General features: G+C 35.2%; 1 protein-coding gene across 1 annotated transcript in view; it reads left to right on the top strand.

Annotated features, from left to right (window-relative positions):
* Window positions 1–16,015, top strand: part of GEN1 (GEN1 Holliday junction 5' flap endonuclease) — a 30,198-nt gene that overhangs the window by 4,582 nt on the left and 9,601 nt on the right. The window contains exons 2-7 of the mRNA XM_036872879.1: window positions 4,891–5,066; window positions 5,755–5,941; window positions 10,897–11,073; window positions 12,184–12,294; window positions 14,397–14,470; window positions 15,833–15,924. Of these exons, the coding sequence (XP_036728774.1) occupies window positions 4,906–5,066; window positions 5,755–5,941; window positions 10,897–11,073; window positions 12,184–12,294; window positions 14,397–14,470; window positions 15,833–15,924 (802 nt within the window). The 5' untranslated portion in view covers window positions 4,891–4,905. The remainder of the gene's footprint in view (window positions 1–4,890; window positions 5,067–5,754; window positions 5,942–10,896; window positions 11,074–12,183; window positions 12,295–14,396; window positions 14,471–15,832; window positions 15,925–16,015) is intronic.

Genomic DNA, 16,015 nt, shown 5'->3' with positions numbered 1-16,015 from the left:
GAAAGAAAGAGCAGAGCGTTACTACTTTATAGGAGTATGCTTGGGGGACACGAGAGATTTTAACCTTTTTCAAATGCATTTCAGTAGATATATTGGGACTCTAGGTCAAGGTACCAAAGTAGTTTAAAAAGGAATTGGATGAAGGTGGTCAAAGGTACAAACTTCCAGTTATAAAATAAATAAATACTAAGGGTGTCATGTACAGCATGATTAATATTAACATTGCTGTACGTTATATGTGAAAGTTGTTAGGAGAGCAAATCCTGAGTTCTCAACACAAGGAAAACATTTTTTAATTTTGTGTCTTTATGGGATGGTGGATGTGGTAAACTTACTGTAATCATTTCATGATGTATTTAAGTTAAATCATTTTGTTGTACAACTGAACCTTAAGCAGTGCTGTGTGTCAGTTGTATCTCAATAAAACTGGAAGAAAAAAATATGGTGACCAGGAAGACTGGCAATGAAAGAGACTTTTTTTTTTCCTAGAAAATGTCATATAACTAAGGAAAGTGGAGAAGAGAACACCTTAGCTCAGAGATAGTAACTTAATTTTTACTTTCTGAGACCTAAATGATAATTTTGTTACAGACCTTTTTTCTTTTTGCCTGCGTTTTTCGTACTAGTTGTGTTTAAGCAGCCATTGTTACAGCTTTGTAGTCTTTGCTCATATTATAATAAAGGAATAGCCAAAATAGATATCCTAGGTACATATCTGTTCAGCTGCCAGTGCTAGTTGTTCTGTAACATAACCACAGATGCTCATTCCTTTTTTTAAATTTATTTATTTATTTATTTATTTTTGTCTGTGTTGGGTCTTCGTTACTGTGCGCGGGCTTTCTCTAGTTGCAGCGAGCAGGGGCTGCTCTTCGTTGTGGTGCATGGGCTTCTCATTGCAGTGGCTTCTCTTGTTGCGGAGCACGGGCTCTAGGTATGCGGGCTTTAGAGCGCAGGCTCAGTAGTTGTGGCACACGGGCTTAGTTGCTCCGCGGCATGTGGGATCTTCCCGGACCAGAGCTCGAACCTGTGTCCCCTGCATTGGCAGGTGGATTCTTTACCACTGTGCCACCAGGGAAGTCCCGGGATGTTCATTCTTTAAGCCAGGTTTATTTCTGACAAAAGAAATTAAAATAACATGAATAATTAAGTTTTAAGTGTAATGATCATATTATATTAAAGACATTACTTATGGGCTTAGTTAAAAGCCCTCTTTGTCTTGCTTAAGGGATCCAATCTGTGGGAATCTTAAAATATAATAGAATCAGTTCTGGGTTTATGTTTATTTTTCCAGGCATGGCTGCCCCAGTGAATAATATATTCCATTAAAATCCTTAAAAATGTTCCAAATGTGCTTGAAATAGAGGACTACAGTTTTTAAGAGTGAGTCTACCTCATTAGTGTTTCTCCAATTTTTTTTCCCACCACCCTCAGAAGGAATACAGGGTACATCACAGTCCTATACATAAACATGTGTTTGTGTGTGCCATGATAACACTGCACCATGCGACAGTCTTTATTCTTACTATTCATTTATATATGTGCAGTCAGCCTATGTAATGAAGCATTAGAGACACGGTAGGAAGGATTGAACTTTAGAGATGGAAGGGACAGAGAAAAGATGCGCCTTGCCTAAGACCATACAACTCATTCCTGGGCATTCTGGAGGAAACAAGAAAAAGTGAATCTCTTATCCTTAAAAAGGCATACTGAAGTCATATTTGATATTCAGGTACTCATAAATTTGTAGAACATTGCTTTTTTTTTTATTTTATTTTATTTATGGCTGTGTTGGTTCTTCGTTTCTGTGTGAGGGCTTTCTCTAGTTGCGGCGAGCGGGGACCACTCTTCATCACGGTGTGCAGGCCTCTCACTATCGCGGCCTCTCTTGTTGCGGAGCACAGGCTCCAGACGCGCAGGCTCAGCAATTGTGGCTCACGGGCCTAGCTACTCTGCAGCATGTGGGATCTTCCCAGACCAGGGCTCGAACCCGCGTCCCCTGCATCAGTAGGCAGACTCTCAACCACTGCGCCACCAGGGAAGCCCGAACATTGCTTTTTAATTGACCCATGAACTGTGTCCATATTTCATTACTTAATATTTAGGCAAGACATAAACCATCTAAAGATTTCTAGTTTATTTGCCCAACCCTTTACAGATAGGGCCACATTTTTTAGCTTTTTTTTTTTTTAATTTGAAAAGTAATACAAGCATATAGTTATTTAAAAAAATAAACACAAAAATTAAACAACACAAAGTAATTTTTCACATCTCTCAACTTAAGTCATCCCTAATAAATAACCTATTTTGTACCTGTTTTCATTTCTTTCGAAACTTGGAGACTTTTTTCCATCAGTACAGGTAGATGTATCCATTTTTATTTGCTGCATCATCTATTCCATTGTTTGAATATACCATAATTTGCTTAAAGATATGTCTGTTGTGCTCATTTGGTTCTTCCCAGTGTCTAATATAAACAATGCTACAATGAATATAAATCTGTAAACACTTAAGAGCATATCCTAAAGTAAATTCCTAGGAGAGCTACTGCTAAATCAGGAGATACCTGCATTTAAAAATTTGACAGCTAGCGTCAGGGTCAAATTTAAATGAACTAGAATCAGTTATGATAACGTTCCTCCAGAGAGAAATTGCTTAATTTCCTTCAGTAGCAACACATTCCAGTATCCAGCATGAGTCACAAATAAAAGGAAAGCACAATTATCAATAAGAACTTCCCCCTCAAATTTTCTATTTCTGAATTTTACATGTTGTGGTGGTTAATACTTTATTTTTTTCTTTTCTTTTAAATTTATTTATTTATTTATTTTTGGTGGTGCTGGTCTTTGCTGCTGCACGCGGGCTTTCTCTAGTTGCAGCAAGCAGGTGCTACTCTTCATTGACGTGCGTGGGCTTCCCACTGCAGTGGCTTCTCTTGTTGCGGAGCCCGGGCTCTAGGCGCACGGGCTTCAGTAGTTGTGGCACGTGGGCTCAGTAGTTGTGGCACACGGGCTTCAATAGTTGTGGCTCGCGGGCTCTAGAGCGCAGGCTCAGTAGTTGCGGCGCACGGGATTAGTTGCTCCGTGTCATGTGGGATCTTCCCGGACCAGGGCTGGAACCCATGTACCCTGCAGTGGCAGGCGGATTCTTAACCACTGCGCCACCAGGGAAGCCCTAGTGATTAACACTTTAAAAGGCTTATTTCCCTTCATAATAATGCCTTAGGGAATACATGCGCCCCCCCCCCCCCCCCCGCTCTTTTTCCAGAGTTTACTACAACTTTTCACTAACAAAGAGATAAAACCTTGACTCTGAATCCATGTCACAGTGCCACCCACGTTCAATCTGTGGGCCTTCTTGATGTGCAATAGACAATATTAGCACTGGAACTACCATTACTACCTAATGCTTTCTTCTCTGTATTTAAATCTATAATTTTCCTTCTAAAGTGACATATCGGCAAATATTTGTGCAGCTCTTCATAAAAGCGAGTGCACAAAATACTACTTAGGGTTACACTGACCACGTTTAAAATTAAGATTCAGAAAAGCTCAGAGAAAATGACAGATAGCCACATTTCCAGCATTTATTTTCTTTGTAGCCATGTACAATTTGAGAACATTTGCTTTTACTATGGACTCTGTTAAAGGAACAGACCATACAGTTACATTTTATTTAGAATGGCTTTACATTGTGGTGATAGCTTTTTGTCTTAATATGTCTTGTATCCTACCTTGTGTTTGTAGCGTGAATTAAGGTCATTATTCAGAGGATACATAGTCAGACTTTACATAGTCAGACTGAATCTTCAATGCAAATGCTACATAATATTTTTTATCAAATAATAACAAAGGAAAAGAAAAACAGCTATATGTGTTTAATAAGGAAAAACTGGCATATAGAAAATACCAAAGCAGGTTACAATAGCAGGGTTTAAGCCAATTTTGTTTTTAAAATGTCATGTACATAGAAAAGAGTTTAACATCAGTTTTCTTTGGATAGTGGAACTATAGGTGATTTTAAAATATTTTTCTTTGAAAAGATTTTTTATTTTCCCACAATGAACATGCATGACCTTGCAATTTAAAAAGCCAATGCTCTTAAAAAAAAAAAAAATTATGTATTCCTTCAACTCTTCCTTTTCTATCTCCCCCCCACTTTTCCATCAGTTTTCCTTCATTAATCTTTTGTGTTTTTTTGTTTGTTTATGTGTTTGCATTCTTCCTTGCTTTTGTCTTTTTGTTTTTCCTGATTATGATAGAGGACTAGTCCTATTCTCTCTTTAGGTATGTAAACCAAGGAGTGAATTCTCAAGAAGAGAAATATGCATTACCACATCTGTGGATTTTCTTCCCTTCTCAGCATTTGTTAGCTCTTATTAGCTGGGACAAAGCCAATTACCACCTTTTTGAGATGGGGGTAATTTTTCCTTTTGTTTTCCAAATTTCTTGCAATATTAATGTGACCATGTGAAAAATTTTATTCTCAGTCACTGCTAAAGACTGCGTGGAAAAGAGGAAAGAATGAGGAGGGACAAGGCAGCCATTGACATTTGGTTACATTAAGTTTAAAAATAACTATTTTTCAGTACTATAGAGAAACATATTTGGTGACATGAGTGGATTTTAAGGACAAATTCAGCATGCTATAATCTGTTAGTAACTTTTCATCTGTTAGTTGTGTCAATATTTTTGAAGCCACTAAGTGTATTACCACCATTTTTAATGTTTCAGGTGTTCTTGATTCATTCCGAAGAGCTGACCAATGGAAGAAATAAGAATACTCTATTATTTATGAATCACCCCACACTAGCTCAAAATACACTGTTTGAATTTCTGTTCTGAGCTTCTATGTCTTTTTACAATCTTTTGAAAAGTGTGCCTCAAATAACAGCAGATAATCACCAGGATGGGAGTGAATGACTTGTGGCAGATTCTGGAGCCTGTTAAACAACACGTCCACTTGCACAGTCTTGGTGGGAAAACCATTGCGGTTGATCTGAGTCTCTGGGTATGTGAAGCACAGACAGTCAAAAAAATGATTGGGACAGTCATGAAGCCCCACCTCAGGTAGAGTAAACATGCTCAGAATATAAATAGATGATTGCATAAGCAGTGGATGTCTTGGTTTTGTTTCCACTTCATTTCTTTTGTTGTTGCTGTTTTACATTTTGAGATTTTAAAATGTATTAACATGTCTCGATCTGCCATCTCCATATTGATAACACAAATTTGTACCTCGTACCCTTTGAGCTTCAGACTCATATACTTGGCTGCTTATTTAACATATCCGCAAGGATGCTTCGATGACTAAAAGCCAGAAATTTGGGAGCCATTCTCCCCCTGTTTTGTCCTCCACACATCCAATCCATCAGAAGTCTTGCCAGTTCTACTTCCAGAATATACCCTGCATTCACAAACTTCTCTCGATGTCCAGAAGCACTGCCTCAGTGGATGCCAACATCTCTTATCTGCCCTGCTGAGATGAAATCTTCGCTAGTTTCCCTCCCTCCTCTCTTGGCCTCCTCCTCCTCCAAACCATTTTCCACATAACAATTAGAATAATCATAAATCTCCTTTGCTAAAAGACACACAGTGGTCTCTCAGTACAGTCTACTTAAAATAAAATCTTAACAAATAAAATGTTATTGCATATAACATTTTTGATATTAATGTTCTTGCCGTTATGTCATACTGCTATGTTGACTTCTGCTATCAATATATGATGATTAATGTATTATTAACTTTTATATTTCAGGAACCTATTTTTTCGTATCTCATATTTAACGCTAATGGACGTAAAACTGGTGTTCGTTATGGAAGGGGAACCGCCAAAGCTGAAAGCTGATGTCATAAGTAAGAGGAATCAGATTCGGTATGGAGGTTCAGGAAAAACATGGTCTCAGAAAACAGGGAGATCACATTTTAAATCAGTCTTAAAGGAGGTGAGCATTCACATCTGATTTAATAATTCTGATTTGAATTATAGAGTATATTTTACTTTGATAAAGTTTTTCGTTCAGTATCCTTAATACTTGTTAACTTTACTGTGACTAGAAGGACAGTGTGAATAGAGAAGAGAGTTTAAGTTTTGGAGTGAAACTCACCTGCATTCAGATTCTGACTCTGGCCATTAGAAACTCTGGGACAGTGGGCAAGATTTTTAACCTGTCTCTGCCTCGTTTCCTACTCTGTAAAATAGGATAGTAATACTTTACAGGGATATGGTGAAAATTAGAGAAAATATATCTAAAACAACCGGTGCATAGTCAGGACTTAATATGTTACATTTTATGACATCTTCAGCACTTAAAGAATTCCCAGAATAGAGGTCTCATTAATTCATACTTTACTCATTCAGGATTAGAGTTCATAGATACAATACGTATTTGGCTTTCTTTAGGGCTTTGTAATTTTAAAAAGTACTTATTGTTATATTTTAATATATTTATACATTATATATATTTTTATAAAAATTTAAAGAGAAATCTATAATACGATAAAGTAAGTAAAACAATAGGGAGCTATTATTATTTTGTCTCTTTTTATTTTATTTATTTTTTTATAAATCTATTTATTTATTTTTGGCTGCGCTGGGTCTTCGTTGCTGCGCGGGGACTTCTCTAGTTGCGGCGAGCTGGGGCTACTCTTCCTTGCCATGTGTGGGCTTCTCTTGTTGTGGAGCACGAGTTCTAGGCACACGGGCTTCAGTAGTTGTGGCTCGCGGGCTCTAGAGCACAGGCTCAGTAGCTGTGGTGCACGGGCTTATTTGCTCCGTGGCATGTGGGATCTTCCCGGACCAGGGCTCAAACCCGTGTCGCCTGCATTGGCAGGAGGATTCTTAACCACTGTGCCACCAGGGAAGTCCCCTGTCTCTCTTTTTTTTTTTTTTTTTAAAAGAAATTCACGTTCTTTTATTTATTTATTTATTTATTTATGACTGTGTTGAGTCTTCGTTTCTGTGCGAGGGCTTTCTCTAGTTGCGGCAAGTGGGGACCACTCTTCATCGCGGTGCGCGGGCCTCTCACCATCGCGGCCTCTCTTGTTGCGGAGCACAGGCTCCAGACGCGCAGGCTCAGTAATTGTGGCTCACGGGCCCAGTTGCTCCGTGGCATGTGGGATCTTCCCAGACCAGGGCTCGAACCCGTGTCCCCTGCATTGGCAGGCAGACTCTCAACCACTGCGCCACCAGGGAAGCCCACCCCCTGTCTCTTTTTAAAGTGTATATACTTTTAAAAATTGCGGTAATCATGCACAAATAATTTTTATCTGGAATTTTCACTTAACATACCCATGTTTCCCTGTTACCATATTCTATTCAAAATCATTACCTTAATGATGGTACAACATGTATGAAGGTATGAAATCATTCCCCATGATTGTATATTGTATTGTATATTGTTTGCTTTTTAGTTCTTCTCTATTATACAGGAAATTATGATGAACACTTTTTTGTAAGCATAGCTTTTTCTTGTGATTTTACGGTAAAATTACCCAAAGTGGGATTGATAGACCAAAGTTTAGGAGTGATTTTATAACTCTTGCCAATTACTTTCTACCAGTACAGATATGAGATAGGCAATTTCATTGCACCCACAAGATTATTGGATATTAGGAGGTTTATCTTTGTACTATTTGGTATGCAAAATCGAAGACATTTATTTGTTTATATAATACGTATAAATACATATAATACATATTTAATATGTATTGTTCTTTTAATGGTGAGGTTAAACATTTCACTTAGTTTTAGTCCCTCTCTGGGTAATGACCATCATATCCTTTCCCCACTTATCTTTTGAGGTTTTACTTTTTCTTTTGTTCAAATTCTTTATATACTAAGGAAGTAAACCTTTTATCATATTTGCTTTGAGTTCCTATCCCTGTTTTTCTTTTTAATGTTGTTTAAAATTTTAATTTCTTTTAAAAGGCATTGCATAAATTAATAAGCATTTTTCTCCAGAAATTCTATTTTCTATTTTTATGTGACTAAAAATAATAATTTTCAGTTAGTGATTCTTCTACCTTAATGACTATCAGTAATTGAAGAAAATATCTGTACTGAATTCTAATTATTTCTTCTGTAATCAGTTCCTGGAAATATCTATGGTTTACATACTTAAGGCGTTAAATACCCAGTATAAAGCAAAAAGATGTTTATGTCCTTTTGAGAAAATTGCTCTATTCCTATTTCTTTATTTCTCTAATTGTGGTGTTCTTAGGCATTTTGTATTGGTTCAATGTTGCCTGCCCATTAATCATTATCATATTTCTGTACACTCAGTTACTAAGCCTTACGTTCTCCTAATCTACTGCCATTTTTAGTTACAAGCATGAAAAGCACACATTAGTCCTCCAACACAACCTCCACCCCACGTGATAGAGACTTAGGGTAGAGAAAATTGCAACCAACCTCATCACAAATTCTGTGCTGGGTTTTGAACAGAATCTGAAATGACTTTTAAACTCTTGTTTTTTATGAAAGGATACTTTTTATGTATGGGTAAATTAGAAACAACTATGGTGTTGCAGTAGCACCTATAACAAAACCGTCTCTCTAAAGTCACCTAGCCGGAGTTCTGAAAAGCACCTTTTTTTTCGACATAGTACTTTGTCTTTCTGAACCTTGTCCACCTTGGGCAACATCTGGCAGAGGTTTTTATTACATCATATAGCATGCAAACAATTAATCAGTTACAGCAAAAGAGATGATATTTTTTCTGTCTCTAGAAACTACAGGTAAATAGCCTCTTTTCCTCACCATATCCAGTATTCCTCAGTATAGAATGAGAGTATCACATATGACAAGAAAGAATGCACTAGGCTGTAAAGCTAAACTATAAGCTACTCAGCTGGGTTAAATTCATAACCCCAAGAAAACCGCAAATTGATATAAACATCCTGTACAGACGTTTGACTTCCTAGGAGCACTCCATCAACGTACCCCTGTGTGGTTCCCCATAATGTGAGAGTTTCATCGTACAGGGGAGGTGATAAGAAGTGAACTTAACGGTCTCAAGCCAAAATTGTGTAATAGCGTCTTCTTTGGAAGAGCTCGTATTGGGATGATCATCATGTGAGAAGAATTGCTGTAGTTTTACAGATGTAAATGTTAATGTGACTAATTATTATTATGTCAAGATATTTTCAGACTCTTGAGATAATAGCGTTGAACAAAACAATGAAAATTGCATATTCATTACTTTTTTATGTACTTTTAAAATTAATTTTTTAATCGAATATGGATTACTTTTTAATTGACATTAAAATTTTTAGCTTTTCCTTACAGAAAATTTTAAACGAATACAAAAGTAACCCATCACCAATCTTTAACAGTTATCAACTCTTGACCAATTTTGTTTCATCTATACTCCCACCCACTCCTCTACTCCCACATTTTTTTTTTTTAACATCTGTATTGGAGTATAATTGCTTTACAATGGTGTGTTATTTTCTGCTTTATAACAAAGTGAATCAGCTATACATATACATATATCCCCATATCTCCTCCCTCTTGTGTCTCCCTCCCACCCTCCCTATCCCACCCCTCTAGGTGGTCACAAACCACTGAGCTGATCTCCCTGTGCTATGCGGCTGCTTCCCACTAGCTATCTATTTTACATTTGGTAGTGTATATATGTCCATGCCACTGTCTTACTTTGTCCCAGCTTACCCTTCCGACTCCCCAGGTCCTCAAGTCCATTCTCTACGTCTGCGTCTTTATTCCTGTCCTGCCCCTAGGTTCTTCAGAACCATTTCTTTTTTTAGATTCCGTATATATGTGTTTATTTTTCTCTTTCTGACTTATTTCACTCTGTAGGACAGTCTCTAGGTCCATCCACTTCAATACAAATAACTCAATTTCGTTTCTTTTTATGGCTGAGTAATATTCCATTGTATATATGTGCCACATCTTCTTTATCCATTCATCTGTCATTGGACACTTAGGTTGCTTCCGTGTCCTGGCTATTGTAAATAGAGCTGCAATGAACATTGTGGTACATGACTCTTTTTGAATTATGGTTTTCTCAGGGTATATGCCCAGTAGTGGTATATTGCTGGGTCGTATGGTAGTTCTATTCTTAGTTTTTTAAGGAACCTCCATACTGTTCTCCATATTGGCTGTATCAATTTACATTCCCACCAACAGTGCAAGAGGGTTCCCTTTTCTCCACACCCTCTCCAGCATTTATTGTTTGTAGATTTTTTGATGATGGCCATTCTGACCAGTGTGAGGTGATACCTCATTGTAGTTTTGATTTGCATTTCTCTAATGATTAGTGATGTTGAGCATCCTTTCATGTGTTTGTTGGCCATCTGTATATCTTCTTTGGAGAAATGTCTATTTAGGTCGTCTGCCCATTTTCGGATTGGATTATTTGTTTTTTTGATACTGAGCTGCATGAGCTGCTTGCAAATTTTGGAGATTAATCCTTTGTCAGTTGCTTCATTTGCAAATATTTTCTCCCATTCTGAGGGTTGTCTTTTCGTCTTGTTTTTGGTTTCCTTTGCTGTGCAAAAGCTTTTAAGTTTCATTAGGTCCCATTTGTTTAGTTTTGTTTTTATTTCCATTTCTCTAGGAGGTCCCACATTATTTTGAAGCAAATCCCGGACATAATATTGTTTTAGTATTTCAGTACCTTTCTCTAAAAGATAAGGGCTCTTAAAAAATAAAAACATAACCACAATACAATTTTTATTATTGCACCTAAAAGTTTAATACTAATACTTTGCCATTAAGTATTCAGTGCTCAAGTTTCCAGTTGTTTCTTAAGTGTAATAAGTTTTAAAACACCTAAATAGCTACTATTAATATTTGTGATATAGAAGTAAGTTAAACACTGAAAAAAGCAGCAATAAAAATGTTCTTAGATTTGTTGCACCTACTTTTTCTTTGCAGTGTCTTGATATGCTGGAATGCTTAGGAATTCCCTGGGTCCAGGCTGCTGGGGAAGCTGAAGCCATGTGTGCTTACCTCGATGCCAGTGGTTATGTAGATGGCTGCCTCACCAATGATGGAGATGCTTTCCTTTATGGGGCCCAAACTGTTTATAGAAATTTCACTTTGAATACCAAGGTATTTTTTTCTTTCTCTTTTTCAGCATTTCTTTTACACACTACTTTTTTTAAAGGGATTAATTCTTGGCACTTAGCAATCACTAAGTAAAATGTTTACTGTTACTAAAGATATCAGTGCCACATAGTTCATTCTCTTTGAAATGTGGATTTCTCTCCTAAGGGCTTGACTTGTTTCACAAGGTTTAATTCTAAATCAGTTTCAACTACATATTATAAAATTGCATACAATATGTATTGCCTTGACCCAGAATTTGCACTTTTAGTAAGCTTCAAAAACACCTTCAAATATGCAAGGAGAGATATACAAGGATGTTAACTGCAGCATTGTCACTAATTACAAAAATTTGGCAAACAACCCAAATGCCCATTGATAGAGAATGGCTAAATACAGCCACGGTTCTCATGGAGGGAGGTAATACATGGGACATTTTGGTTGTAACTGTTCAAGGTTGGGCAAGGGAGACTATGGACCTTTGGTGGATTGGAGCCAGGGAGACTAAACCTCTTGCCAAAAAATTCTGTTATCTTTCTGAAAATGCTCCCAGTGTCCCCATTGAGAAACACCGCCTTAGAGTCCGTCTAATGTAAGCAATCATTAAAAAGGTATGTATTATTGATATTAAAGATACAGTTATATTAGTGGGCAGGAAATATTGCAAAATAGTATTTTTATATAATCCTATTTTTACTTAAAAATAGTGTAATAAATATTTGTATGTATGTGTCAAAGAACTTGTTTCTTAGAAGAATATGCCTGATGCTGTTAATGATAGTTAACTTCTGATGATGTAATTACAATAATATACAATTTCTATAATATACATTTTACAGTGCTTAATTGTGCACGATGAAAATCTACTTTTGTAGACACCAAAAAACAATAAAGAGGAAAAAATGACTACTATAGTTAATTTTTTAAAGCCATTTTTGAAACTATGACTTTATTTCCAGATACTGAAGTGTTAGATTTTATGAAGATTCTGGTGATCAGGATAATGTTAAACTTATAGGAATAAACATTTAGAAACAGCTTTGACAAATTATTTTTTATAATGTTTTTTTTTGTTTAGTTTTTTGTAGATGAAACTGAATCCGTTCTTTCTTCTAGGACCCACATGTTGACTGTTATACAATGTCATCCATCAAGAGTAAACTAGGTTTGGATAGAAATGCTCTGGTTGGGCTAGCAATACTACTTGGCTGTGATTATCTTCCAAAGGTACGCTGAAGTTGTCATATTCATTTACTATTCAGAGTGGGGTTTTTTTGATACCTTACATGCTGCATAAATATGAATTACAATATCATTTTATATAATTAAGAACCTAATTTAGAATATAGGTGTAATAAACTATTCAGTAACTAAAATAATCAGCATTTCAAGTGGCATTAAACAGCTTGCTCATCATGATACTGAATGTTATAAATGAGAATAGAATTATAACTAGTACCACAGCTTAAATCTCAGTAAACCATTACTCTAAGAGTTTCACATTCACGTTTGACTATCCTTTTAGAGAAATGTAGGAATTACTCTTTCCTTGTCTCTTGCCAATATTAGTTTCTATCACTGTTGTCTGAGTTTTGCATCTCCATTGTAGCTTTCTATTTGTGCACATGCTCAGTGTTATTGTTACTGTTGCTAGGCAACATGATTATTGGGTTAAGCCATTCATCCTTCCATGCCTCTTAGCATTGCATTGAGTTTTTGCTCATGAAAAGCTTTTATTTTATATCTTAAGATACACAATATAGTTCTCTGTAACAGGTATAATAGGTGAGGGATAAATTAAGAATTACAATGATAACCACATTCATAAATACGATATTTAAAAATATAAAATGACTTGTACTGTAGCTCCTACTATTTTTATATAGTCCCATTATTATGTCCCTGCTGATCATCTTTGTATCCTTACTAAACCCTTCATTATACTATAGACTCTATCCCCAAGAGAAGTCTAAAGAAGGATGACATATAATTTTTTTTCACTAGAGCTTGGGAGAGGAAAAAATAGTAGGATAGTAAAATTATTAACTCTAATTTCTAATCTGTGTCACCAGTGACCAAATAGAGAAATCAACAATTTTTTTTAACTAGTAAGAAAAGAAAACAGGAGGAAAAGAACTGTTAAATAACACAGAAAATAATTATTATAGTTCTCATTCTGAAATAGATTTCTGTTTCCCATATGTAACTGTATCATAATTAAAGTCTAAAAATAGCTCAGTGTTGAATATAAGAAAAAATTTGCAAACTTGAACTCACAGAAACCAATTTTAGCTGCAGTGGTATTACATTATACACTAGCCTTACCTATTTTGATTTTTTGTTTCCTTGCAACCAAAACTGCTATCTATTTATATCATTGTACCTAATGATCTTTAAGACTCTACTATCATGATTTGCCTAAAAAAATTTAATATGTAATTAAATGCTAATACATGAAGGGTGAGATACAAAATATCCAGCAACTGTTTTGCTAAAGACATAGGCTGTAGAGATGAAAAATGCTTCTGGATACCCTCTGTTGTGCTATGTGTTACCCTTTTAGCTGAATCCTGAGTGTAGGTGGGTTGGAAAGGGAATTCATTTTAAGGGGGAGACCCCTTTGCTGGCAGGCACTCAGGGTACATGGGCATTGGCTATTTACTAACCAGTTTAGAAGTATTTTAACACTGGTATGTCTCTTCTAATGCATATCGGCTAAAGAACAGCCTTGCTTACAAAGACATATTAATAAACTTTTATAGGAACTGGAAGACTCAATTTAAACCAGAAATTGTCGTGTGAATATACATTTATTTATATATTTTTTGTGTAGGAAACTTAATGCTTATTTTAATTTTCTTAAGTTATTAATTTCAAGAGTTAACTTGGAACTCTCCTTTGTTCTCTTTGGATATCTGGATCTTTAAGTATTATATGTTCATATAATCAAATGAACATGCCTTTTCCTGATTACAAATATAACATAAAGTTGGGTCAAATTAAAATACTATCAAAATAATTAACATAGAAAATGAAAGCCCTGTAAAATTCTGTTCCTCCCTCTCCTAAAATAAACAGTCAGTGGTTTGGTATATAACACTCTGACTTTTTTGTTTGCATAAATTAACAATATAATTGTTATTTAACTTACAAATCTAAATCATACTGTATGCTATTTTGCAATTTTCATTTTACACGTAACAATGTGTCTTGCACACAGTTACCTCATTCTTTGAGCTACCCAATCTTGCATTGAATGGACATCTCACCCTTCATTTATCTATTCCCTAGTGATTAACATTTGAATTTCTTTTCCCACTTTCTGAAAGGGAGTCCCTGGAGTTGGAAAAGAGCAAGCATTAAAACTTATAAAGATTTTGAAAGGGCAAAGTTTACTTCAGAGGTAACTAAAAATTACTTTTTCTTGCGACATTAGTCTTTTATTCTTGTTGAACTTAATAGTGAATACAAAAAGTATTGTGCTTTCCAAAAAAACGTTTTGTATTTTTTTTTTTTAACGTTTTGTATTTTTAAGATGATCTGTATTTTTATTTAAAATCAGTTATTTTATTTATTCAGAAGTTTTCCAAAGAAAACTGAAAAGTATATGTCCTAAGCCATATTTTGGTTTTTTCAATATTATTAGCTCATTACAAACACAAGTAGTAAGATGTCAAATGCGTTTATTTATAACCATGGGCATTTGCCACAGGCTATTTTAGACTATTTCATCAACAAGTAAAGATAAACTAACATTAAATTAATTTTATATTTTAAATTACTTTTTATATAAATACTTTGATACTATATTTTTCTATAAATGAAATGCCTGACATGTTGCAAATATTTAATAACACTTGATCAAAAATTTTACTTGACTGCCCTTTGTTCTATAGCCACAAATTTAGTAATACGTTAATTCTAATGAATTAACTGTACAATCTGAGGATACAAGACAGTTAGGATACAGAGTATATTAAAGTTTACAACCTGTGCTGTTTAGTTTTGAAAGCATGTCAGTTATATTTACTTGATGAGGACAATGTTTTATAAAAATTAATACTTATGATGATAAAGTATAAAATGAATAAAAAAGAAAGGAACTAGGACACTGGGGGCTTAAAATAGTCCTTGCCTCCAGTAGTTATGAGATAGTGAGTACATGAAAGGAAACATTAAGTGGTAGAAATGAAGAAGGGGTGACCATGAGAAAGATTTCAAATAGCCATGCTCTTTCTTTTAGTGCTTCTCTTTCAGCTGTAAAGCTACTGATAGATCTAAGACTTTAATAAACTCATTATTAACATCAGTGATTACTGTTTTCCAAAGCAGAAAAGCAAAGATATACTTTGGCATGGTGGTGAGTTAAGGCATCATTTGGGAATTGTGAAGAATAAAATAAAAAAGAAAAGCAAGCAAATATGGCACTTGGCTAACTACAAATCATTCTTATTGAGACAGTTTCAGCAAATATGTACTTTTGGCAACATTTTATAAAATATTTGCCTTCACGCTTGAAAATAATGAGATTACATTTTGTTATAATTATCTGTCATTCCAATTTTTACTAATTTAGATTAACCTTCCCCCTAGTTATTTTTAAGTTTTTATGTTTTTATGTCCCCAGACTGGGACAGCAACTTCATCGCCAAAGGAAAAATAAGTAGGCAGGTGGAAAGGAACAGAATAGCCTGATATTTGAGAACATGGCATTTTGGTGACCTTATTATTTATTTTTTCTTTTTAATACCATTTTCTTTTAAAGGTTTAATCAGTGGAATGAAAAATTTTGTTACTCTAATTCACAACCATCAGTCGTTAGCAAACTGGCTCATTGCTCTGTATGTTCCCATCCAGGTAAGCAGGCATAGGGAATGATACCTCTAGAATATTATTGTCTGATACCTACATTTTCATCTCTGTTCTTATAGTGCTTTTTACATACCTA

The sequence above is a fragment of the Balaenoptera musculus genome, chromosome 13 (assembly GCF_009873245.2).
Source record: "Balaenoptera musculus isolate JJ_BM4_2016_0621 chromosome 13, mBalMus1.pri.v3, whole genome shotgun sequence".
NCBI classification, from domain to species: Eukaryota; Metazoa; Chordata; class Mammalia; order Artiodactyla; family Balaenopteridae; genus Balaenoptera; species Balaenoptera musculus.
Note: the sequence above shows the minus strand (reverse complement) of the source record. Positions and strands in the feature narration are given on the sequence as shown.